Source organism: Melopsittacus undulatus, chromosome 2, assembly GCF_012275295.1.
Source record: "Melopsittacus undulatus isolate bMelUnd1 chromosome 2, bMelUnd1.mat.Z, whole genome shotgun sequence".
NCBI lineage: Eukaryota > Metazoa > Chordata > Aves > Psittaciformes > Psittaculidae > Melopsittacus > Melopsittacus undulatus.
The window spans coordinates 117,909,117-117,936,885 of NC_047528.1; the positions used below are offsets into that span (position 1 = coordinate 117,909,117).

The 27,769-nt window shown below is 39.2% G+C and overlaps 1 protein-coding gene across 1 annotated transcript in view; it reads right to left on the reverse strand.

The window, feature by feature from the left end:
* EPHA3 (EPH receptor A3) overlaps window positions 1–27,769 on the reverse strand; it is a 132,738-nt gene that overhangs the window by 31,379 nt on the left and 73,590 nt on the right. Inside the window, exons 4-8 of the mRNA XM_034074459.1 lie at window positions 18,254–18,378; window positions 12,421–12,583; window positions 10,041–10,143; window positions 9,540–9,607; window positions 5,191–5,316 (exon numbers count right to left, since the gene is read on the reverse strand). Of these exons, the coding sequence (XP_033930350.1) occupies window positions 5,191–5,316; window positions 9,540–9,607; window positions 10,041–10,143; window positions 12,421–12,583; window positions 18,254–18,378 (585 nt within the window). The remainder of the gene's footprint in view (window positions 1–5,190; window positions 5,317–9,539; window positions 9,608–10,040; window positions 10,144–12,420; window positions 12,584–18,253; window positions 18,379–27,769) is intronic.

Below are 27,769 nucleotides of genomic sequence, written 5' to 3' on the forward strand. Positions count from 1 at the left end.
CAAGGAAAACACTATACTGATCAGGGAAGAAAGGTTGGTTGTTTGCTGGTTGTGTGTGTGTTTTGTTTGATATCTTCCAAGACACTAGAGGGTATTGCTGGAGTGCTTTCACACTCATTTTCTAACACATGCCTATTCAAGTTCTTTTGTCAGAATACACGAGATCTAAATATAAATAGTCCCTCCTAAGCCATATTTTGTCAAGTGGCCTTGTACAGAAAGTCTGACTTGGAAACAAACTAATCTTATAAATCTAAATCTAGCTGGCATCATTTTCATGCAAACTGGGAATTTTGATTTTATTTGTGATTGAAGTACCATGGAAAGAGTGATTGTACTGCTTACATATAAGCTTTTCCCCACTTGAAGTGCAATAATCTTAAGTGCTATTGCATAACTATGCCTCTAAAGAGCAAAGGCTCTTGGAACTCATTTGCCCACAATGATTCTTTCTTTATATCTGCAGCTGATTGTTTACATTAAGCAACATCTGTGAAAACTAAAAATGACCAAAATCCACAGAAATAAAGCATTTTTAATAGGCAAATTTAAATCATTCATAGATTTAATGCTCAGAAATGTATGACGGGTTCAGATGTGATACCACATGGGATACATTCGAGATGTTACATTCAGCCCATTCATCTGCAAACTGAAATTTGTCTTTCACAATGGAGTTCATACCCCATTTGTAGCAAAGCAATTTGGGCATGATAAAGGGAGAAAGAACAAAGACCTGAGTCTTAAAAGTCAGGGCTGTGTGTCCACATTCAAAAGCTCAAGGAACTGGTGTTATTTACTTACAAAAAGGAATGAGATGAGAGAGATGACAATAGTTTTGGTTTATCAAAATGATGGTTATATGGATGCCAAGTCCTAATTCTGTACAGAAAAGGTAAACCCAAGAACAGTTTCAAATTATAATGAAGCTCAATTAGATCAGGAGAATAATTCTAACAGTAAGGACACTTGGACAGTATAGAAGGTTTTTTATGGAGTCTACAAACTCTTACTTTATAGATTATAAATAAGCATCTGTCAAGAACAGTACCTAAGAAGGTGGGAAAGGGTATGGACTTCATGACCTCCTGAGGTCACTTTTCAGCTTTATTTTATGAGGTTTCTCTGTTAGACAGCCAATTTAAACAAATAACCTGATCAAATGTGTCACAGGTCAATGACCTGTGTCTGTTGTTAACACGGGCTAGATTTAAGTAACACAGAAGCGAATGTCACCATATCTTATCATCAATTGCTGAGGTGCTTCATCCTTTAGACATGCTCATCTGATGTACTAATGTACTATTATTACTAATGTAATAACAAAAAAAGTGATACTCAGAGTATGTATCTTTATATACATATATATTACTTAACTACATTACATCTTTTGTTTCTAACATGAGTTGTATTTCAGGCTGCCAAGACAGGCAGCAGCTCAGAAAATGAATTGTAAAACCTATTACTGGTAACTAATGGGTGTTGAATCCTGTTCAGACTTCTTAATTAAAAATATTCAATCTCTGCAAACCAAAATGACAAGTATACTTTACCAAGCACAAACACCGCTACAGTTCAAATACTAACTTAAGCTCCATACTATCAGAGGACTACAAAGAAGAAGACTAAAGCACATCTTGAAAACAGAAGGAAGGGGGAAAAGTGCTTGAAATAAATCTTGTACTGTCCAGCTTTGTATTTCCTTTCCTCTATATTTTAATGGTCAAAAAAGCTAAAAAAGGCTAATCTCTTAAAACTATTGTTCAATTATGGTCAATGAAGACTAGAGCTATGATTTCAGCAAACAGTCCGGGAATCAAGCCTTCATTTACAACTGAAATCATATATCTGATACTTGTTTGACTTTTGGGAAGGAAAAGATTAGGGCTAATGTGCTTGTTCAACATGGTCCCTTCAGCCATGGCCGCACAGTTTAGATATTGGGTGATTAATCGGATTCTACAAATGCCTCAAGGCCAGTTGATGCCGCAAGAGACTAAAAGTTGGAGCCTTCACAGCAATGGAGCTTACTCTTGCTCATGAATATAAAATGGAAAACTATTTCACTGGAAAAAGCTCACTGGGCACATTAACCTTTGGTTCTTTCATATACAGGGCAGCATGGATGCTACATAACCCTACCTGGTCAACATCCATAATGACATTCAGTTACACTACATCTTTCTTTCCTGCAAATCATTACTGTACGGTCCCAGTAAGAAATGGATTGGATTTCATCAGATATTGTTTAGGAGGAATAAAGACTTGCGTCCAAGTTGGAAGGCAGAAAACCAAAAAGAGAGGAGTTTGATGGCTTTTCATGTAGAGCCTTTCTAAAGTGTTTAGTTTTAATTATACTACACACATAAACACTGTATAACCTGCCCTGCAGACTGATATGTCTATTTACATCTGGAAAGCAAATAGATATTATTAGGAGGGCTGTTCAAGCAATAAAGATCACTCTTCAGGAGATCTTAATTTCTTTTTAAATAGGCTACTTAGTGCATCAGTGAATGGCATTTGCTGTGCATTGAGACCCAGGGGACAAGTAAAAGATGACTGTGAAATTAGCTACTCCCTTTACTTTGCTGTGTTTTAAATCATGATTGTACTGTTGTGCACAGAACTCCCTCAGAGTTGGAGAGGTGCTTAAACTTATTGTTTCATAAACCTCATAAACATCAGCAATGTCCTACAAGCCTTCACTGAGATACTCCAAACCTTCATCATAAGTCCATGGACAGGTAGCCCCCCAATTTTAAAAGTACTTTGATTAAGAAGATGTCATGTTGCAAGTATGTTTAAACTTTGAAAGAAAAACAAAAGCTGGCTTTCATATTCAGCAAAGCACATATGTAAATCTATCCCACATCAAGAAAGTACTTTTTGTAGTATTTTCTTGCTATCCAATTGGATTTTAACTTCTTAAGTGGTTTGCTGAACTGGATCCATAAAAACAAGTAAGTTGCTTTAAAAGAAAGAATTACTTTAAAGAAAACTCAGAAAAAGTGGCTCCTGACCTCAATTTTCTTATGCTTAGCTTCCCACTAAAATCCCTTGTGTTTTTCTTGAGGTTCTTTTGGATAAGAGTATTTCCTTGTTGTGTCTGGGTATGTTTTCAAAGTCATATAAGCTGCCCTCTATTCTAAGAGACTTCTGGCTAAAGCTGTGAAAAAATGCCTGGAGAAGGACCTGATTTGAAGGTCTCATTACTTACATCACACTTCAACACAGTTAAATGAATCCCTTCTTCTCAAATCACTGTCTTATCATTTTATTCACACTTGATTTTGTAAAGGAGAAGGGCAGGAAAAGACCAAGTCATCCACTCAAATAAGTCACTGACTCAAGTAAGAGACAGGAAATGCCTTTCTGCTTTTGGGAAGGAAAGAAGTGGTGCTGCAAAAGCAGCCTCAGAGGCATGCACTGCAAATGCAAGAACTACCATGTGCTGAATGTGACAGTGTAAAGTGATGCTACGAACACATTGTGGAAGCTCCCAGCACTCTATATCATGATTTTTGTCTGTTCTTTCCTGCATGGCTCTTCATGTGGGCAACTCTGGCAACTGCTAATAGGAAATGCTAACTGTAATGCTGTATGTAGTTCAGACTATATGAATCTGACAAAGGGTCTCCAACAAATGGCTTTATCATATTTTGAGTCCAAGCTTCAGTGCAGAGGACCTGCAGGAATGGTCATCACTTTTACTGCAGTGCAACTAAGGGACTTCTTTTTAAACCACCTCACTCTTATAGAACATAACCCTTCTTTGAAGCTTCTCTCCATTTTCAGAGGTCATACCTGACAGGTTTTGGCTTACCTCTCATTCTCACGTATTTTCTGATACGTCAGAAAAATGAGCTATAAAATATGAATATATCATTGATTCGTATGAATTTGTTTTCTATATTCATGTACTGCATACAGCCCAAGTTTGGAAAGCTTATATTTGTGAATGAAGGCTCCCAAACGTTTTATAAGGAAAAATGCAGCTTTTGGATTTAGCTTTTCAGTAACCCCCTTCCCTACCCCCATACTAACTCTCTGTTAAGTAAGCAGAGCTCTACTGCCTTAAATGAAGATGATGGAGAACAGTGCACTCTTGTGGGGCAAAATTAAAACCAGCAAGGAACAAAACCCCTACTTTTGCAGAAGATAACCTAACCTCATACAAGCACTTGAGCAGCTGCAGTGAGAGAGGATGAACACCATTCCTTTTTACTGGGAGACTCAGGAGATGCACTGAGTTCAGTAGCTTGGTTCTATATTTGTTTCCAACTGGAAATCTTTTGCTGTGCACTAGGAATATGTCTCTCTCACATCTCCTGATTTTAATGCAAGTAATAAGTTTAGAGAGAAGCAAAAAAAATCAATAATAAAAGAATTAGTGATTTTCAATGGATTAAAAATCAATAGTACTTCTCACAAATGCTTTCACTTAGCAGGAAACCCAAAACTTCGTGATCTTCTGGACTCAGTGAGACAATCTGCCAGTTCAAGAAGCAAGCACATACCCTATGAGGAACTACATGCCGCATTGCAACACGGACAACTCAGTGTGATGGGGCTTTCTGTAATCTGGATCCTCTGCTACAAAATGTGCTCATTTCGACAGCTTGTTTTCTGTAAACCAAACAATCTATGGCGTCTGCATGGCTCAGACAATCAGTTATCAGACAGACAACCCTTTCCTCCAAAATCGATAATTCAAATCCAAAGCAGTGACCAAAATCAATCCAATGACCAAAGGTCATTGCAGGCTGATGGATGAGTGGTGACTGGTATGAAATGAGTTTGTGGTTTCATTGAAGGCATAATAGTCAACAGTCCTTTCTTTCTTTCTAAAAGAAAAGGAAAACATCTCCACAGTTGATACCATTTTCTGTGCTGACGGATTTTAAAGGGAACATAAGAAGTGAGGCTGAAATCTTTTCACTCCCAAAAGTGCTACATCCAAGGGTGGGCTAACAGGTGTCTGAAAAGCTGCCTTGCTATCTGCTTTCTTTGGGAGCAATGAAAAAGAACCGCATGCCCTTAAGTTTTCAAAAGCATTGGAATTAGCTGTAAATATGACCTACTAATGTGAACACTTTAGCTTTTGTTTTACTCACAAGTATAAACCCCAAAAGGTAAAACAGTAGATACAGCAAAACCCTTTAGTTCATCAAATCTGGTGATCATTACCTGCTCCAACTACTTTATCAATTGAGATATTAGAAGCATCTAGTTCCTTGGCAAATTCATGCACAGCTTGATTGGGATCTTCATATGTATGCGGGTCGACGTAAGTTCTCAGGCCTGGGAGTTTTACTGTGTAAAAACAAATTCAGAGAGAAAATGTTACTTAGATTTAATTAATCCTTTGCAAGAAAGCTCATGAGATAGCAGAAATCAAATCAATGGTAAAAAAGAGGTATAAGGCTTTTCCAAATCAAACTGCCTTTGATCAAACTGTGTAACACCAGACACTAATGCACAGAAGTCTAAAACCCAATTCTAAATATGCCTGCAATTCCCCTATTTAACTGCTTTTCAAATACTAAAATACTACCCCCCCATTCCAACTTGCTGTATTTAGATGCTGCAATATATTGTCCCTATCAATGTAACACCAGAGACAAGAAACAACATGTGTGATGCTACAGCCAACCTGAAAAGTTCTTAGGAATATGCTAAGCAGAACACATCAACTCAAGCTTTTTCTTTCCAAGTCCTCCATCAAGGTGCTTAAGAAAACAAAGTTATACATGAACAAATGCATCTCTGCCTTAATCCCTCTGCTAGCACATACAAGGATGGCAGCCAGTTGTTCTTATTATTAAAGTCTGACTGCACTGTTCAGTTTCCCTAACAACCATGTTATTATATTATCCCCCTCTACAGTTTTCTGGCCAGGGGTTGCTCATTTTGCCTGGAGTAAGTTCTACTTCAAATGACTGAACAATTTTAAGGGCAGTTTCAAGCTCTCCACATCTCTTCCTCTAGCAGGGATGGAAGGAATGTATTCTTTTTCATAACCTTTCTCCCCAGCAAAGATGCTGAAGGTAGAGCATAGCCTCCTTCTTCCTTCTCAGATCAAGGCCCTGCTTGTGCATGTACCCAGTACCTTGGTGTGCCTGCCTCTGTATTCATTTTAGAACACAAAGGTGTTTTGTTAACAGAAAGTGAAATAATTGTTACATCCAGATTGAAGTTTTCAGCTTAGGACACAAAACCTGCATTCCTGGATATGTATTTGTCTAACAGTACCAGTTGGTCTTGTAAAAGATATTACCTCCTCCTACAAACACTGCCTTAACCCACTCAGGAATATCCATTCCAGCTTGGCACTATTATACTACATCAATTGTTCACTACTAGAATAGTTAAACCTTTTTTGTTTGGGTTACACAGATGGGGTAAAGTACTTTTGGACCATTAGCTGGAGCCCACCATTGTTTTGTCAAACAACCCCCAGTGTATGTAAAACAAATAGATAAATAAATGAATAAATGAAATCAATCTGATGGAGATTTATTGGCCTCAGGATTGACAGAGAAAAGATAAAACTGAGTTCCTAAGTTGACTGCCTCAATAACAACACAAACCAAGAGCCACGCTCTTAACACAAGGGCTGCGTGCGCGCAGCATTAAATGCCGACTGTGTTTCCTTCAAGAGCCTGATGGTTACAGAATTACTTGCAAGTAAAACAAAAAGTAATTGGCTGTATATTGCTGTTGGTTAAAAGTCTTGTAAATGCTCCTTTCCGTCCATGCTGGATGCACGTTACAGGCTCCCTTGTACCCCCTGTAAAACTAATTAAAAGCTTCTGCACTGTGGGGTTTTTGGCTGCAGGTTTTTAGTGCTGACCCCAGAGGTTCCCAGGATCAGGTGATGGTGACTGCAAGGAGAATAATCCCTTCACACCAATAATTAAGGACAGCCTAGATAGTAACTGGGTTCTGTCATGAAAAACAGATAATAAACACATGCACATGTGTTAAGCTGTACTACTTTACAGCTCATTCTCTGCAAACGTAATAATTTACATTTTCATTTTAACAGCATGAATTGCCCTAAAGGTAGCAAAAAAATAGAAAGGGCCTAGCCAAAGAAGGCAGAGGGAGAGGATCTGAGGAGGTGAAACATTTTTGCTCCTTTGAAGTAATATTATAGGATTTGTAATAAGGCTGCAGGGAATAGGTCATGGCTGGAGCCTTTTTTAAAGTAATTCAGGATAAACTGACTGAAATAAACCAGCTGCTGTATTTAAGATGCTGAAAGTTTACGACAGCCATGGAAGTTACTTTACCCTTTTTCTTCTAGTTCATGGGAGCAATTTTCTTATTCTATGAGAAAGACTGCAATTTGGTAAAATAAAGTTTCAACAGCCACACATGCACATGCATACACATCCCAACACAAATATCTGCAAACATCAATACATCATTTCCAAGGATATCTAACAGAAATACCATGGTCAACACTGTTATTACTGCACAGTGAATCAGCATGGCACTACTCAGAAAACAGTACATAAATATCTAAAGCCAAATTAAAAGCAATTTAATCCGCAGGAATTTAATAGCACTGACATGTTTAAGTATAGTGATTGCAACTTGCCATTGTGTGGGAGTAAGGAGAGCAAGTTCTGACCTGTTATTTGTCTGTGACACTTTTTTTACTGGCTGCTTTTATTTTATAACCTCATTAAATTTGGATGATGAAGCATTAATTCTATGGGCCACATGTAACCGTATAGGGCTTTTTTGAGACTAGTCGGTTAGCAGTTGCTGGGCTGCACAAAGCAAAGCCCACTGGTACTGCTTGTGTATCCCTTGACAGTGCAGGGGAAGGAGCACACATGTTGTGGATATACATGCTCATGGCTCTCAGGAGATAAGGAGGGGCTCCAAACTTAAGATAATAATAATAATATGAACAGTTAGAGAACAGTTACTCTATTGTCATGGGGATTAGGAAGTAGTTCTGATTTCCAACTACTGCAGGTAAATCCCCTGTTAAAATGTTAACTCAATTATATTCGGTGGGGAGGCATCTGATTACGGTACCAAGAGCACTTTTATTGCCGATGGTACAGCGCTACTTACATGAAGAAAACCCATGTACATTAACCTTACAACATACTAAGGAATAGATTCAACGTGGTCTGCATGGTATATTTATGTGGAGCTGAAACAGTTTCAAAGACTAACTACTACTTCTTAGTAAAAACATGCTCATTAGATGCCAAGAATTCTGTGGGTGAGAAAAAAAAGAAGGAATTTCCAGTCTTGGTGTTTATGAAGGACATTATCTTTGCCCCATAAAGATGAAAAATAACCAAAATGCAACTATAAACCCCCCAAGAACAACTCCCCAGCCCTAGTCAGGAGTGTTAAACCATCACCATCCTTTCCCCTCAAGTCCTGCTCTAAAACTGTTTTCTTTCTTTTTTAAAGAGAGTATGGATGGAGCTTCTAGTCCTCACAAACCACAGTTCCTCTGTGGTGGAAAAGTGCTGCAGGGTTATTATGTACACTGCAGAGAGAATATAAGATCAGAGAGGAGCTGAAATACTGCAGGATGACATTACTCTCTATCCATGGGCCACAGCAGGCTACTCCTTCCTGGTGGCCAGTACACATCAACATTCCTTCCCCTGAGTATCCACTGAATAGGATCTTGCTCCATGCTGTTCATTTCAGAGGGCAGAGCCAAATGACCCAAAATAGCCATGAGTCAAGTCCCATTTAGCCTTAATAAAAATAGGTAGTGAAACACCTGAAATAGATAGGCTCGGCTTTTGAACACATTTCAAAGGTAACCCAGATTCCTCAGGATGAGCAAAACTTCACATCCTTAACTACATACAAAAGACAACGGAAGTCAATAGAAAGGCTCTCTTGTTAGCCCTAGATGAGACCCAGAGAAAGCACAGACATATTCATTCTTGCAAGTGGGGAAGCAGGACTTGAAAAACACGTTTGAAAAGAGAGCTGGATTAAAAACTCCCATTAATTTGTGACATACCTGCTTATGTCAAATAGTTTTCCTTAATTCAAGAAACTCCTCCAAGTCACTTTTCAGACCGCTTAGAATAATTACAAACTATTATTGGGTCAACTTTGTCAAATGAGTAATTTTCACAGTCCCCTCAGTAGTCATCAAGACAGGTTTCATTGATTGTATATTTTGCTTTGTAAAGAAAATGACATCTCTTAGACTTCATGCGGCTCATAATGAGGAAGCTGAAGTTACCCTCTGCATTTCAGTAATGCACAGGAATCAATATCACATTACTAACCACACGTATTCCTTGAACATAGTGATGTTTTGCTCATTACTACTCTGAACACATACGAAAGAATCTGAAACAAAGAATAATTGTTTGGGGAAAATCTCCCTACCCACAAGAGAAGTGATAATTCTCTTCCCAATTTCACCTTGGTTTAAGTGAGGTATGACTTCTTCTTTTTAATTTGAAAAATACCAGTTATCTAGGGGATGCATTCAACAGATCTGGAAGCATTAAAAGGCTTTGGTAACTTACAGTGGCCATTCCCAAAATGTAGTCTTTTCTCATCAGCGCCATGCTTAGACTTCTTGTATCCACAGAATCTACAAGCAACAGAGGGGGAGAAAAAACCAGAGAATTTTATATGTTAACTGCAGGTGGAAACAGAATAAAATGTTTTTCCTCCACAATTAAATGCCTGTTTGAAAGTTTAATGATATTTACATTCTCTGTGCCTCACGGAGGCATGTTATATTCTCAGGGAATTGGAGGAAATTGGCTAATGAGAGGATTTGTTGATTTTTGACCCCTACAGTTTAATTTTACAATTGCCTAAGAATGTGTTTATAGCATTTTTTAACAACTGCTGTATGACTGGGGCTGCTAACGTTAGCGGGCTCATTACTGAGCTCCTGGGCAGCAGACAAAGGAGAAGGTACAAACAAGCCCAATGACACCCCATTTGCCATGCTCATCAAGGCCCCTCGGGGAAAGGGAAGCAGGAGCAAATGGGCAAACCAGAGGATAAAAACTAACCTCCCAATCAAGACGTACACCACAACTGTGAGGAGGATAATGGCTACTGCTGCTGAAATGGCAATCATTACGACCTGGCTGTTCTCGCTGGAAATGGAGAATGCTGCAAAGTTAACACAAAAATGGGTAAATAACCCCTGCAAAACATAATGCTGATTACATCACAATTGACACTTGTATATGGAACAAAGTCATCACTACACAGCATTTGGTCCCTTGCCAAAGAGTTAATCTGCTAAGTAATTTTTCATCAGACAAATAAATACAAGGGAAGAAAACAAAAGATTCCAGCCATATTTGATGATTTACCAAAGTTGTTTCAACTACTGCAGATTTTTACTCTTGCTGATTGTTAAACTGATACTTAAATATAAACATATATCTAAATACAAACATACATACCATGACATACATGTTTTGTCATGGTCAGTAAGGAACTTTTCCTTGGCAAGAAATCCCAGCCAGTCAATAACTGTCACCCTTATTCCTAAGTGATGGGAAGTGCTTTAATGAATTAAGCTTTCCAGTTAAGCTTGATGGTATCCCTGTGAAGGTTACGAAAAGCAGGGCACACAGATGATGAAGGGCTATCTTCTGCCTTAAAATGGATGCTTCCTTTTGGTCCCTAAGCATGGAGCTCTGGTGTGCTAGACTGCTATACAATGACAGGACACCTTTAGATCTTAGGTGTTATGAACAATCTTCAGCAGACACCTGAACTTCACCAGGCACAGCAGAATTAGGCTCCTCAGCTCTATTCTGCAAGTTAGCTGTACAAAGAATGCTGAAAGTTAGCACTGCTTTTCCCTACAGATTAGACAATTTGGGTATGTGACTGCTTGGAGTCACACAGTTCCTCCTGGGAAGAAGCCTTTGCCTGTTATAGACCTACAACTGCACTCCTGTTGTTATGATAACTTGGCAACAAAGTCATGTGGTTTGCTGTCTATCTCTGTAACTTGTATGCTTGTCACTGAGATGTGCACCACTGCCTCCTGTCACCTTCCACATTGTCACACAGGGTCTTTTAATATTGCTTTGCAGAGAAAATTCATTAAGCTCTACCACTGCAACTGATTTTTTCTCCTTGTTGTACTTATTTTGAGTTCCAGTTTCATCCAGTAAGCCAAAGCTGCATGTTACTGCAATACAGATCTGTATCTTCTTTTTTAGACAATAAGCTTGTTTGCTTTTCAGAATAAGAGCTGAAATGGAGGAGGAATAAGTCGGGATGAAATATATAACATGTCTCAAAAAATGCACAAAGCCAAGTGAAAGACCATTTGGATTCATGCTACTCTGCTTGGTTGAGAATTTGTCACTTTAAATGGAGCACTTCTTATACCATGGGTTCTCAAGCCTTAGCATGAGTACATGAATAAGCCTTCTGAAAGCATATCAGAATTATAGTCCTTAGCTGTGTTAAAACTCTGAATAGCAGATCTTCTGGGAAAGCCCAGCCTTCTAAACAGCAAAGTCTTTGATTATGCATCATCAATCTACATCAGTAACTGGGTATCCAAGCAAAGGCTGACTTTCTGATGCATTAATCCACTTTCAGCTTCCAGCAAAGAGAAGGTCTGACTTAATACATAGTACCAAGTGATGACAAAGTAATATTCAAGGCTGAGTCCCATTAAGAGTCTTTCTGGAGCTCTATTAAGAGTCTTTCTGGCATAATAACAGGATTTATAAACAATACCTATAAGTACATCAGTCAGATAATGTTAAAACCAGTTAAATAAATATAGACACCAGAGGAAAGAAAAAGAGTACCAGACCACTAAATATCTTCCCAAAGGCCACCCAGAAGTGTTGTGACAGGAAGGGGGGACCCAAACAGCCCAACTCCTGACCAGCTACTTAACTGAATGACTGTCCTTCCTGACCTGTGCATATTAGTTTCGTCTCAAGGCTACATAGGAGACATCAACAATGCTCTGTAATGGTGTGGCGAATTACACACTGGCTCACAGGAGTAATAGACCAATATAATATTCATTCTCTAGGAGCAAGGGTTTATAGCCCATGGGGTTCAGGCCACAAACTTGGAATAGTGTGAGGCTGTGAATCTGTTTTTCTATCAGACTTCCTTCCTTGGCAGGAGCCGTGGTCTAGCAAGGTATCGATTCTGGCACAAGGCAGCGGTTGGGTAGGGAATGAAAGAGAATACCACTTGTGATAGTCATGGTATACACTTTATAGCATGTTTCAAGTTTAATGATAAAATATAAAGTTATATAGTATTGCTACCCAGAAAGACGAATCATAAATAGTTACGAGTTGCATTCACTAAACCAGAAAAGGAGTGAAAGCAGCTATTCAAATCAGTGAGCAACCGGGCAGGATGTCAGTATAAACCATTTGAACAAATACATACAATCTGGACTGGTTTCAAATTCAAACTTGCGGCTGTTTGTCCCATATCCAGCTGCAGTTCGGGCTCGAATTTGGAAGACATAGGTGGTATCAGGTTTGAGGCCACTGATGGTAACATTGGTGCCTTTGGCTCTCAGGATAGTGTAGCTCGTCTCTTGCTCCTGCTTTTGGGAAGAGAAATCAGCAGATTAAAACCATATCCTAAGAAACAGAAAGAAGAGGTGGCTGGCACAAAATCACTACCTGTCACCTGGAGAGCACTGGCATGTTTTCTGGTTATTTATGGTCTGACAGATGCTTGTGCAGTCATTCATTTTCAATGTGCTACAAATCTTTTGATTAAGAAGAAACCTAAATCATCAGAGCTCCTCTGGCCTTCTGCTGTAAATCAAACCCTAGACACCCTGAGTATATGACATTTCATTAAATGGCTTTGCATCGTTTTGTCCATAGTCTCTAATACAACAAGTAAATGAAGATTAAAATACTCCTTAGAAAAGATCATAAACCAGATTTGCCTTCTGCACTGAACTGGAAGTTGTAACAGTCCAACTTAGGCATTTTAGGGCCCTGCAGAGCCATTGCAGGATGCAGTTTTTACTGCCTCACGTTTTACAAGACAGCATTTACCTTTATAAGCGTCAGAAAAGAAACTCCTCTCAGGTTCCTCACCTCAGGTCTGCGAACAGGAGAGTATAACTGGTTTTCTACTATGCTATAAAACCTGAGATTGATGAGTCCATCCTCATGGGGGCAAAACCCCACTGAAAACTTACTCCTGAATGAGTCTTGGCTTTAGCAGCCAGAAAGGAAACATGTTTTCTCCTTACTGCCTTTGGTTAAAGAGCAAGGCATGTGTCCAGTACAGATGATACACTCACACACATTTAATAGTCTCCTTTTTCTAGCATAATGGCTTTTTATATAAAATAAGAAATTGACCATTTTGTAATTTACTGAGCTCACACTGTGTAAAAAGCTGACCCTGATAAAAGTAGGTCTCAGTCCCACTGTAAGCACCTAGTCTGAGAACTTAAGCATGCATTTGGAGCCTGAGGTATTGCTTATATTACTAAAGCCATCTTGTACCAAAAGAGCATTTTTGGCTTCCTAAAAATGGCAGCTGGAAGAGCCTCAGGAAAAATCTTGGAAAGCAGCCACACATGTGGGGAACTGTGAGAATCTCGGTTATTTAGGTTCCCCACCATGAACTTCTTTATTCTGGAGGTGCTGGGGACTTCACACGCTACACTTCTATTTTGCACACTCTGAAATACATTAATACCATTGACTTTTGCCTGGTTGAAAGCAGAAACTGCATTAAGTTAATGCATATCGGATGCAGACAATCTCACCTAATTCCTACTATCCTTTATGGCATTACATTAGCTTGTAAGGTACTGACATTTTAGCTCTGACAACTCTAAAATGCCAATGCACAAGTATGGAGGTAGGAAAATACTCAGCATAACTCAATGTCAAAGCCATCCCACCACCATGTGAAAAGTTCAACTGACTAGAGTTGGTTTAGTATGTTTGCTCTGCAGTGCTGCCTGGAATAAGAAACTTAGGTTTAGTCTAAGTTAGTAGGTGGGTATCAGAAACTATTCTCTTTGGTCCTACAGAAGCCTAAGTACTCTTGGCTATCTTCAATATTAAGATAAATAGAAACCTTCACACCACAGTTAGGGAAATACTTAGAATCTTCACATAATACTCAACATTGTGCCATTAGGCACATGAGCAACCACAGTGAAGGGAATGGGATGGGGGGAAAAGCAGCTAAGCAAGTGACTAAAAGTCACTGTCCAGAATCAAAACCTCAGATAGGGTGAGTTGCACCTAATCTTCAAAGCATGACTACAACAATGTTTGCCATGGTCCATTTTCTTTGCATACTAGAAGTAACAAGGACAGCAGCATTGGACCTCCTCATAGTTTCCCAATACTCTGAAAAGCTTTCTGTTATAAATTCAGGGCAGAAAACACATTCTAAGGAGCATACAGGTTTGTGTGAATTTATTTAGGACCTCACAAAGGCCCAGTATTATAATTTGCAGGATTTCCTTATCTCATAATTCAGTTGAACACAGGCAACTATTTGAATTTCAAAGCCATAATAATCTTGTCTTTATAACATAAAGCCTTTTGTGTATGTTATGACTGCACATTCATTTTGATCTCACTTCAGGCTGCTTTTATGAAATGCAAACATTTCCTTCTTGTACAGATACATATGTGCGAGGGAAAAAATAGTCATGGCCTGCCTGTTAATAATCCACAATGGAACTTGGAAAATCACTGTTTAAAACAATGGTATGGAGGATGTCATGGTATCTTAGTTTATGGTCAGCTTTTTACACACATATTTTGTAAGTCATTTTTTATTTTGCCAGTAAGCAAATCAGTGAAACACCACATAAAAGCCCAAGTTTATCATTCCTGGGGATGAAGTCAAACTTTAGAGATACAACACTATAGCTGCCGTAAGCAGAAGGAATATACAAAAAGGAGTCAGTGTTTGCCAAGCAGGACTTGAATCAAACACTCTGTTTGATGATAAATTTGAACCCGGACACACAAAGTGTATTCTTCTTGAATATGACTGCATAATCTACCAGACACAGTCTTTACTGGGATGTAAATCCCACTACTGTGTCTCATTTGCAAATAGCATTTTATAACTTTAAACTATGTTTTACAAAAGACGAATTTGGGATACATTTAAAGTCTATAGTGAGAGTGAACAGTATGCAGATTTCAGATAAGCACAGAGAAGTTTATATTACATGGGGAAGAACATTTTCTCCATCAGCTGCATGTAAACTTGAGAGGCCAAAAGCAGACTACACATCTCTGGGAGGAACCCACAGTGCAGATACTGCTTTACCTTATTGTCAAGCATAAACTGTTCATCGATATGCCAGTTCCTACAAACCTTGTGGGGTATACATAGCTACCTACCCTCAAAGCCAGATTAATAAGAGTTTTTAAAGCAACTAAGTGCATTTGCATATAGTTTACTTTATCAGCCTCACAAAGAACACAAACTGGATATCATTATTTATTCGCTGGATTTAACCAGTCTACAGAGCACACAAATTTCAATGATGGCAAAGGCAAATCTGTTATACTAATGTGAGAATGCAATTCAATTTCATTCTTTCTTTGCAACACATTTCACCTAAATAAAATGTGGGTTTTCGCGTAAGGGTAAGCCACCTATTTAAATGAAGCAATTAAGAGTTTATGTGTGGCATTTAGGAGATGGCTTTTTTTGTATCTTTGCATTGAAAGATATTCCTTGCAGAGAACATAATTATGCGAACAAGGACAAGGAGGAAATAAACTATTCCCTTGTGTAAGAAAAATAGTTATATATATATATATATATACACACACATATGTGTATATATATATATATGGCTTTTTTTATATGTAGACTTTGACAGCTGAGATGCTTAAAATCCAGCACAGCATCATGGTCTGAACTGGGGTGTCACTTGGTACCATTAACTTAACATAAAATGTTATGCCCTACTATAAAATAAATGCCTAGAAGTTCCATCCAGTATTCATCTGAAAGAGGATTTAATTTCTTTCAAATGCTTTGCATAAATAGTAACTGAGGCCTCATAACCAAGCCCTATAGATTTTTACACAAAATACAATTCTATTCCAAACACTGAAACTGAAAATCTGCCACTCTCAGTTCATAATATTACACATTAAAACCCCATACATTCATTCCAAAAAGTTAAAAGAGTTTCCCAAGACTGTAGCTCCTAATTTCTCTAGAAACACCATATAAAGCTCTCTCTACTCATTCTTGCTTACACAAGGGCAATTACTGGTGAACAAAAACCCTAACAACTGAATATGTTGAAGAAAGGAATATTTTCCACTTACTTTATGCCAATAACACATTAGAAAAACTACACGGTATCATAATTTAGATAGAGGAAAGTCTATTTTTATTCCAAATCTATTCTAACATCCTGAATATCAGTAACATGCAGATGCCCATAAAAAGCATGAATTCCTTGAAATTTAAGAACAGCCTAGCAAAATAAGGGATTACAAAAGGTATGGCAAGTAAAAAAGTATAACAGGAGGGAAATAATGGCTCAAAATAAACAGTCCATCAGCAATCAGGTGTGACACATCAGGATAAATACACAGATTGCTAACTGTAAAAGCTGCATTTCCTAGCAGCTGACACTTAACAGCAGCAGGGCTTGTGATGAGCACAACCAAGCTGATTTTTGAAGCAGATAATCAAATGGATGGGACCAGTTGAAAAAGAAAGCTCTGTTTCAAAAAGAAGTGAGTGGGGCTGCTTAGAGATCTCAGACTAAAAAGCAGCATCTTCCAAAGGTGTTTGTAGGAGTAATGAAGGGTAACAGCCAAGCATGGGCTGCTCTGGACTCAGGTAAATTTAACACATCTTTTACAATCTGCAGAGCTAAAATAGGCATTGGATTAAAGCCTCCTGACAATAGATTTGCTTTTCTTAGTTACCTTTCTTAAACCCTGAGGAACAGATTTGTGCTTCCCAAGGGACTGCAGAGCACACATGAAAAACACCAGTGTCAGAAGGTTGGGTTTCTTGCTCCAAATGGTCTGGCTCCTATTGTAAAGCAGTTGGCTCTCTGGTTTAAGAAAGCTGTCTGGTGCATACTAACTCTTGATCACAGACTTCAAAGGGAAGAAACACATGTGCAAGATCAGCCTCTTAAGACTGGTTGTCATGGGAAGCTGTCTTATGACAACCAGTTGCTCCATAAGACTAGATATTATCAGTGGGAATAGAAGCATGCTTCTATTACATGGGATATATATACTATATATCATATATATAGTATATATCAGACTGTGCATACAACAGTACTAAATGGTGATGATTTCCTGGAATGAAAGAAGCCAATTTCAGTGCAGAACAATTTTCAAAACACAGCAAAAAAACCCCAAATACAAAAATAAAAATTCTCACTTTAATTAAAATGAACTAAAAAGCACACAAGGGGGGAAAATCCTCCCCATAGAATCACAGAATAGTCAGGGTTGGAAAGGACCTTCAGATCATCCTGTTCCAACCCCCCTGCCATGGGCAGGGACACCTCACACTAAACCATATCATCCAACCTGGTCCTGAACACTGCCAGGGATGGAGCATTCACAACCTCCATGGACAACCCATTCCAGTGCCTCAGCACCCTAACAGTAAAGAATTTCTTCCTTATATCCAATCTAAACCTCTGCTGTTTAAGTTTCAACCTGTTACCCCTTGTCCTATCACTACAGTCCCTAATGAATAATGGCAGATTGTCTTTTGTCTGCAGTAATTTACATACAATTGACGAAGAATTCAGTTTTCATGAAAAGTAGGAACTCTCATGGTGCAAACCAGCACAAAGGATCACCCAGCCCTTTGCCAAAGAATTTTGTGGGAAAAATAATTGTGCCACAGGGAAGAACCTGCATACAGATGCTGACAAATAAGTGTATGAACACTGACAGCATAACAGAACTGAGTAAGCAAACTGTACTCAAAGGAGAGGAAAAAATGAAGGGATTATAGCTTGGCTGCATTAATTCCTATTTTTGTTCTGATGTGTTTGGGGATGAACTTGGTAGACAACACAACTCAGCAATTTCACTTCACATTTTCATGATGAGCTCCTTACCAAAAACTGAACAGTTTCAACACCTAATGTCATTAAAGCAGACAGTGAATGAACTGGGTGCCCCTGAATCCTTAATGCAAGCAAGATGCAATAATTTCATTACAGAATTGCTAGCACAAAAACGTGCCCTTTGATCTTTCTTCCCACCTTCTCATAGTATTTGACCTCGTAGTCCAAGATGATCCCATTTGGATGTTCGGGTTCTTGCCAAGACAGAGACACGCTGTTCCTGGATGTCCTGTCTTTCCTTATAACTGTGATGGGGGATGGAGCTGTAAAAGGGAATGGGGGCAGGAGGGAAGAGAGAAAAGCAAAATGAGTTTATCACTGTTCCAATCCTTGGCAAAGAGCTTTGTTTCCACTTTAAGAACTCATGAGCATAGGTCTGAACTTGTATCAACATTCAGCAGCTGGATTATAGTCCTGGTACACATGCCTTAAAGGATACTGGCCTCAAAGAAAATGAACTGAGATTTTCTGTTCGACTGAAGGACTAGTGGCAAGACAGCAGATGGTTTCGATCTGCTACTACAGTGTAAGCAATGAAATACATTAAGTATACCAAAATACAGACCAAAAAAATCAGTACTACTTATTTGTTACAATCCTGGAGTATTATCATTACCAGATTGCATAACTCTGATAACATTTTCATATGCAAGTGTAAAATGGTGCTGGGATGCATTATGTACAAAGAGCTCCTGGTATCCACAGCTAGTAATAGCCCATCAGCATACCGCAGAATGCAGACTCTTTGATGACACTATTTGGTAAGCTCTCTAGATACAAATGGCTCCCATACACACTTCTCCTTTACCACATTTCTTTGAAAATGAAATTCAAAGGAAAAAACCCAAACCAAAAAATAACCTCATTTCTGATCTGTATTAATCAGCTAGGCATGACAATTGACTGCATGCCCCAGACATACCCACTACCCACAAACTTGGAAGTACTATCAATGCTGCAGAAACAAACCATAATTACCTAAGATTCTTGAACATGAGTTCAGCTTTAGACCACCCATGTCTATGGGTGTTGTAGCTCTATGTGTTGCTCCAAGACTAGGCCTACATTTCCTAGACCCACTGAAAGCTCTGCTGTCTTTTACATTGGTTTTTTCTGTTTCTCTTGGGTTGCCTTCCTATTCCAAATGCTTCTCTTCCATTGCTTTGGCCAGAATTTGTCAGATGATAGCTTACAGATCGCACATTGAAGGTTATAACTGTCATTCAAAACAAACCTCTTACCAACAAACAGCCTTTTATCTTAACATGTAAACCAAATGTGTTTATAAGTTCAGCATTTTGCTATCCTAATAAAAGGCTCTAGCTGATCTAAACAATGTAATTTCAGCTGAATCCTATGAAGCTTTTACTTTTCTTATAAAACTAGTTGCACTTTACAGGCACTGCACACTTGCACGCCTTAGCCTGTGCCCTTTCTGTTTGGGTTTGCTTTCCTGCAAGAGAGCATGCCAGAAAAGACAGAAAACCAATAACTTCTAGTTAAAGTCAATTTATGAAAACTCATTCTGTGTTTGATTTTGCCAAACTTCCACCAAAAACACACCTTCTAGTCTTGAGTCCTCATCTAAGTACTGACATCCTCCTTTAACTGAGTGGAGCATCTAGAAAACTACATACACTCACACAATCACATACGTACGTACACACTTCCACATTTGGTCTGGGTTGAAACATATTCTCTAAGCAGTATTTTCACAGGACACATGGTTCTCAATAGCTTTCTGAGAAGATTAAAGAGTTGTAAAAGTATCCTAATTTAAATTACTGAAATCATACTTTGGAAAGGGGGTTTTGTGTGTTTGGTTTTAAAAAGAATGGGAAGGAGCCTTTTTCTGTTCATAGACTCACCAGATCTATGCCTGCTGAAGAGCTGAATAGCATTAGGGCAAAATGTACAGGACTGGTTTGTAATGAACATCCTTCAGTAATCCCACTTGAATTCCATGCAGGCACAAACCAGTGTTAGAGCCAAAACATAAAGAAGTTAGCTGACTGGACTGCTCTACTGTAGCCAGCTCTGTGTTAACTCATACACCTATTCCTGCTGGTTTTATGTTCTTGTGAGTGATTTTTATGTCTTAAATCGAGCAATCAATCTTTTTTTGTATGGGAATAGATTGCCAAGCCCAGTACCCCAGCTGGTAACACTTCCCATTAAGGTAACATTAATACAGAGTTTATGAATAATGAATATATGATTAACAGAAATGGCTTTTCCCTTAGTAAATTATGGTAATTTGTATTATAACACATTCTCAGGGCAGGCTGAAATAATCTTACTTGCTCCAATACAGATGTGCCTTGGAAAAAAGCTTTCTTCTAACACAGTATTAATTATTTTGAGCTCATTTACACCCATCTCTGCAGATGCTACCAGAAACTTATCTCACAGCAGTTTATTAGAACAGCATCTGCTCTGCAGTTATCAATAACATTATAAAACATTCATATACATTTTCTAATCCCCAGGGTTTCCAAAGCTGCTTGGAAATTATACATACAGAGTATCTGGAAGAGACAGCATCCTACCACATGGACAAGAGGAGGGGAGATACACAATCATAGGAAACACAGAGGTTCAGGCTTCTTTAACCCCATGTGCAGACAGGCAACACAAAGCCACACACCAGCACACTCCAATAGCTACTGAACCTCTGAGATATGTATTCCAAATCTGTTTAAATAACCACCTCATTTTAGCTATGTGGATTACAAAAGCTACCTAGTTTTAAGGCATTAATCTTCAGTGCATAAAGGAACAGTGTATTCAGATATTTTGGTGGTCAGTTATGTTTTTCAGAGGATAAACCATACTATTTGCATTCAGAGGGAAGTTATGTATTTGTGGCTTAATTTTTAGCCTTGTGGGTTTTGGAGGTTGTTTCTTTTACTTCATTTGTGGGTTTGTTTTTTCTTCTCACTAAACTATCTTGTGTATCATTCTGAGCATTTCAACACTGAAACACAAAGGATGCTAGAAATACAGACTCAATATCTAGGTCCACATTTCACCGTTCTCCTGCTTTTCCCATCCTCTGTGTGCTCACATTGGATTTTACAAGCAGTAGCTGACTTTGATTTGCCTCTGTGTCTCTGCTGATAAAACAGAGCCCATGGAGAGGACAACCCTCACAAGAACCTCTTTTCTAGCAGTTCCCCTCCTGGCACTATGTCAGGTTTACAGCTCTTTGAAGCACAGGCGAAACCAAACTGCTGCTCCTGGGATGACTTCAGCACTGGGACCCCTCTTTCTGAAGCAAGCGGAGTTGAAGGGATCAAGGATAAACCCTGAAGTAAGCATCCCTGGTAGCCAGCCCTGCAGACCCCAGTGGATGGGTGCAGAGAAGGGAGTGGGGACACTGTGTCTGGTGGGGCTGCTCCTCAACACAACTGGTCACAGCTGTAGCCCTAATCTGCCTTACTCAAACCAGACTCCCCTGTATGCCAACAGATAGAAGTGGTCTGGTTTCTTTGCTTATGCCCAGAAATGACTCCTCTACAAACACATGGGACTGACTGACAAACACATGCCACACTTTAGTTTGACCAAGATACCATAAATGGTTTCAAGTTTTTCCCTTCTTAAAGGACATTTAGACTGTGGAACAACAGAAAACTAGAACAGGTATTTTAAATGTCTGCAGCTCCCACTAACACAACCAATTTTGTACTATGGCTTAGCAAATAATGCCACATTATGAAGCTTTTTAGAATAAACTGAAGTTTTACGAAATATATCAAAGCATCAATAGCAACACAAATTTACAATAACTTGTTATTTAGATAACATGCATTTTAAGATAAAACTTCAAGAAGGTACTTTTTTAGACTAAGAACTTGAATAAATGCTGCTTCAGTGATTTTGGGATAAATCCTATGGCTCATACACCTCTGTGTATTTACATTTTTATTGGTGCTTTGATTAATGTATGCATACACTTCTTTATTCTTCACTGAATAAGAGTTGGGTTTTCTTATAATTGACTTTAGGCTTGTGTGCCCATGCATTAAGAGGTTTACATGCAATGCATGCAGAAGTGTGTTTATGCATCACATGGCTACTATTTGCCTGGTACTCCAGCCTTACTGGTTTATGACTAGTTTAAGCAGTCAATATGAACCTTCAAAACTCCCTAGAGTTAGAGGGGAAATGTACTTTGAGTGCTCAATGCTGTTAGGTAGCATTTGTGACAAGTGGGAATGCTGATGTTGAAAAGGTAACAAATGCAATGATCCAGGGAGCTTAAACTCACAAGTGTAAATATCTCCTCAGTCATGACTATTAAAGGTGCAAGCAAATACCATGAAGGATCTAGTGGAGATGACAATAAAGCTCTGCTCAAATTCATTTCCCAGTGAAACTAACCCAAACAGATCATTTGTTTTCCCCCAGTTTAATAGCAGCTGGAGGACTGACTTATTCCTTATTCCTTGTTATTGTTTTCATATGTGACTGGCTTACAGATGCATATATATGTACTGGAAGGAAATTCCCTGTCCTTTGACACAGAACCCAGTATTAACTTTGGGAAGCCATGTGTGTACAATTGCTGAAACATTTAGAGTCCTGCTGGTTCTTGCTTAGGTCTCCAGATCACAAATTCAATTTTAAGGAAGGATTTCATTCCAAAATGACCATGGCCAGCCCACATCTTCTGGCTTGTGCTTACAGTCAGCTATCAGAGAGTAAAATATTCTAAGCTATGATGAAAGATGGTTATCAAGAACATACCTGAGCCGACAAAACTGACTGTATTACCCAAATTGCAACAACTTCTGCACTACTGAATAACTGGAAGGTTTGTTTCTTTTTCTTTAGAAAACTGATGATATTACTAGCTAATCATAATACTGTAATCTGAGATACATTCTCTTGAATGTCTATGATGCCCCTAGGAGGTGATGTGGAACAAGAGCAATAAAGATGACAATCTGAATATTAAATCTGCAGCTTCTGACTGTAGGATCCACTGGAACCCAACCACAAACCTGGAAGGTTTAGAGGACCAGTGTCCAAACCATAGCACTATCACACAGGTCTTAGTGCCAATCCCAGTGTTTGAGTGAAGAAACTAGTCAGTCAGAAGCAGTTTCCCTAGCAAAGCAAACTGGAGTCACAGAGTTGGGATACATGAGGGAAATTACCCCAGTGCAAGCGTCAGGCACACATGCATGGCTTAGTCTGGCACCAGTCATATAGTTGCACACACACATAGCACTCAACAACCCAACATCTGGCATTTTGTGAACCAACTTTTCTATCTTTAGGTTTACCCAACCCTTCCACTACCAACCAGCATTCTATTCATGGCAGAGTCCTAAGTAATGATTCACAAATCACAATAATGATGTAACACCTCCATGGCATGATCACATTGACATGATGTCTGTATAAACTGTTACGTTCATCCTCAGACCCTTTACATCTTGTCTGTAGATTGACTTCTAAGGGGTTTCTTACAGAATCCTGCTCACAAAAGGTAGGAATTGTACTATTTCAAACCTTCTCTGCCTGCATTGCTGTTTACTTTCCCTATTGAGTGCAGTTTGAGGCACTGCCTCTCTCTATGAGGTTGTGCTGAAGCAAGCCTGATCCCACAGGCACATTCCTAGGAGAGCCAGTCAGCACTGGGTCCCCAGCTGCCTCCCAGGAGGCAGAAGGAAGAGGAAACAGTCACACTTTAACAACACTTTGGAAACCTGCTAAACCCTACATGCTCCTCATCCAGATACAATTACCCACCTCTTCAATGCACGTGCAGACACGGTCCTTTGCCCTTTAATCTCCAGGACACATAGTTAAACTAGCACAGTATTGGTGTTTGTGTTCCTGCACCTTCTCCTTGAGCTGAAGCAGGCTCAATGTACTTTTTTATTACTTGGGCTGTAAAATGTGATTCTATAACATCATTAGGTGACCATCAGCCAGAACACAAAGCACCTTCCCTGTTAAAGGAATCAGGCATTTGGGACTCCAGCAATCCCAGCAGCAAGATGCTCAGGTCAGCTTATTGTACCCTCACACCAGATCCAGGCTGGATCCTAGTAGGATATAATCATAAAGAAGCACGTGAAAAGGTTTCCCATTTCCAGAAAAGGTATATCAATATCTGGGTATTCACACATGTTAAAACATGGAACAAATAAAATAGAGCAAAACTTTAAGGACAAATAGAAGCAGGGTAACCTTGGATGTAACAAACTTGTGTGGGGCAGCTGAATAAGTTTCTCCCAGAGACAGGACAACCTGAAAGCCTGATTTGTTCATGCCTATTTTAATGGATAACTACCTGCATTATGGCATAAGTGCCCAAATTCATCTGGAAGCACGTGGACTCCAGCCTGTTACAGCCTTCAGAGTGGCTGCAGGCTTTGCACAGGTGCTGTGAGAGAAAGATAGCAGGGGAACTGGAAAAGGGAAACAAGCAGGAATTACACTAAAGGGCAGCAGCTTGATTTCAATCTCAAGCGCAGAGAAAGGCAACCTTCTGGGCAGCAGCTGTCACTGGACAAGAGATTATCAGAGCTCATTTCTCACTCTTGCAAATAAATTCTAAATTAAAAGCAAACTTCATTAAGTGTTGTACTTATTTCTCCCTCTTTTTATTAACAGAGATAGCAAATGCCTTCCACAGAGCAAGCAAAACGTTAGACTTGCTCATATGTTTAACACATGTGTCATAAATCATGGAAAGGCCATGTCCATTTGGGAAGTATCAGGCTGCACAAGGCACTCACTTCAGAAACTGAAAATTATGGTGCCATGGCATTCACAGCTGTTATTTCAGAGAGGAGGCAAATGCTGTATCTGCTTTCATAAGGATTCAGCCCAAAGGTACTCATAACACAAATGTTATTCTTTCTGTTCTCTGTTTGGGATGGTGATGGTGGGAGCTTTGCAATACTTCATATTTTTCACTGTAAGTGTTTAAGACCATATCAGTTTAAAGAAAACAGTTTTGCTTTGCCTCTCCCACCCCATTGTTACTTTGCTTTATAGGAAGTTAGAGCCTCGGGCTTCCTGGTGTGAAGTTTTGGGAATGAAGAATTTACTCACCCAGACATAACATCAAGAGTCGGGTGCTTTCCCTTTCCATGGACGTTTAGTTATTTGTTCTTTATAGGATAGCACATCCCAAGGCTGAAACCAGCTGACACAGTTGGTTTGAGTCAAACCAAAGCTGTGTGTATGTGAAGTCTGCAACACGCAGGGGTGCATAACTCAAAACTATAACTTGGCTTTATATTAAAATGCTTTTAAAAAACAATTATTACATTAACAATTCCCATTGACAGGAATCGTCCCCAGACCCAAAGAAACAAGTAACATTTCTTACCCAGCTGTCCCCAGCCTGCAACTTTACTAGATGGAATAGCTTCTTGAAGCAGGGGAAGTTGATAGCTTTGTTTACCACCAAGAGAAACACAGACTGTTTCCCTCAGTGATTACTGGGACTGCTAGCACAGATAAGGGAGGGAGAGCCAGAAGACTAGGGAATATTATTTAACTGAGTGCTAACCATCCTGTTTACCTTTACTATTTTACCAAGCCAAGATAGCAAATATAAATCCACATGTATCCTTATGTTAAAGAGTGTAATAGAAGCGAGTAAACCATTATTCATTGATTGCTGAACACAATTCCAACATGACCTCTAGATAAGGCAGCTAAAAGTATTGGAAGTGAAGAATCAAAGCTAAGGCACAAACTTCCCCTGCGAACTCTGTCTAAGGTCATGAGCATTCACATGAGCACTGTGCACACAGAAGAGACTCATGTATGTCAGACTGAAGCCTCGGCAGAGCTTCCTTGACATTCAGGGGAAAAGGGATCAAAGGCTTTGCAGGCAGAACGTCTCCAGCTAATAACAGGCTATGCATGGAGTGACATTGTTAAAACACTTCCCTTTTATATCCCTAAAGGAGGAGTTTTATTGAGTTAAAATGATCCTTGAATAGCCTCCGGGCTGAACTGTAAAACACATTTGAAAAGCGTAAAATCTTTATTTATGCCAAGAACGTTTGAAACTCAAAAGATAAATGTCATTCAAAAACCCAGGCATGTCCTAGGTATTCAGTACGTAAGGGGGCACAGCTGTAATAACAGTCAGTGAACCAGAGACTCCCTACATCGTGTCATTAGCTCACTTTTAATAAGTCTATCTTCTCGCCCTTTTTATAAGGACCATGGGGAAAGAAAGAACTATATCATGCCCCAAACATCTGTGGCTTTCTCAAATTGTCTCTTAGAAGACAGATCTACTTAAGGGACCTGTCTTGGGATATAGATTGTAAAGTCCACACAACCCTTTCTAAATATGGATTTTATTTAAACAGGGAGCATCACCCGCTGTTTGTGAGTTGCTGAAGACAGTGCAGTCTAGCTTAACAGAATATAGGCTCAACATACAAATAGCATTGCAGTTCCTGCAAGGAATCAAATATATATTGAAATAAAGTGTGGTGCTCAATTTGGTGCTGAATTTACTCCCATGAAGCCACTGATTTCAGGCAAATAAATGCTAGCTCTGAGGAGGTTTTAACAACTTTTCCTGGGAGCCAAGCGAGTCTTTGCTTACAACAGCACTGAAAAAGTTACTCTTTCCCTGTTCTAAATGCTTATCCTCCCAAGCTGAGACTAAAAGATGGCTTCAGATTTCCAAGCCACAAATGACACATGCAGATCAAGATATTAGAAACCAGCTACACCTACACCCTATAAGCCTTTCCTCCCAATGATCCTAATTTCTGTACCTAGTGCTCAGTTTTGAACAATTTCTATTCCAGCCCCTTGCAAAAACTCCTTACTGGTTATCTTACTGGTGCCTTACTGGTTATCTTCTCCTTAAACTTACCCCTTCTGTGTTTCAGACTCCTGATAATAAGACTACTGCTCTTCTAGGGAAGCCTGAGATGGCATAGGACATATCTGGGTATTTTTGTTATTCTATATATTATACTTGTGTGTAGATGCCCCATTTTGGATCCAGGGATGGTTATTCTCTTTATGCTTCCTATATAAACAGAGAAAGGAATCAACACTTCTCAAGTGCAGAACTGAATTGTGCAGAGATCAAAACTCAGGTTGAGGCTATTTAAGACACTTATATAAGGAGCTTATTCACTTTCTACAGTTACTAGGAAAAGACTAATATCTCCAGGTGGAATTTAGCCTACAAAAGGCCTCCTGTGTTTCCTTTGCATTTCCTTCTACAGCAGATATCTAGTTAAACCCCAATATTTTTTAGCTATCTGAATCCTATACAGGTTCTGTGAAAGAGCTGGCTTGAACTGAGAGCAGAGGTTGAGGAAGCCTCTTGTTACAACACGTTCCCTGTGTTCCTCTCCTGGTCTCAAGATACGTGACAGCACAAAACTCTCTGGAATTGATTTAGTATTGACACTGTAGAGGAACTCAGTTACCACCACCATTTGCAGCTGTACTATTGAGACCTTGGTTTACGAGGCCTTAAGTCCTTAAGAGCTAACCAAACATAATATTGCATTTAAAGCTGCTACCCTGGGCTCTAAGTGATTAAAAGAAAACAGTCTATTTTATTATCAAGCAGTCATGCAAGAAAGGCCTGAGGTATTAAAAGAAAAAAGATTTGGGTACCAGAAAGGGTATGGTTGG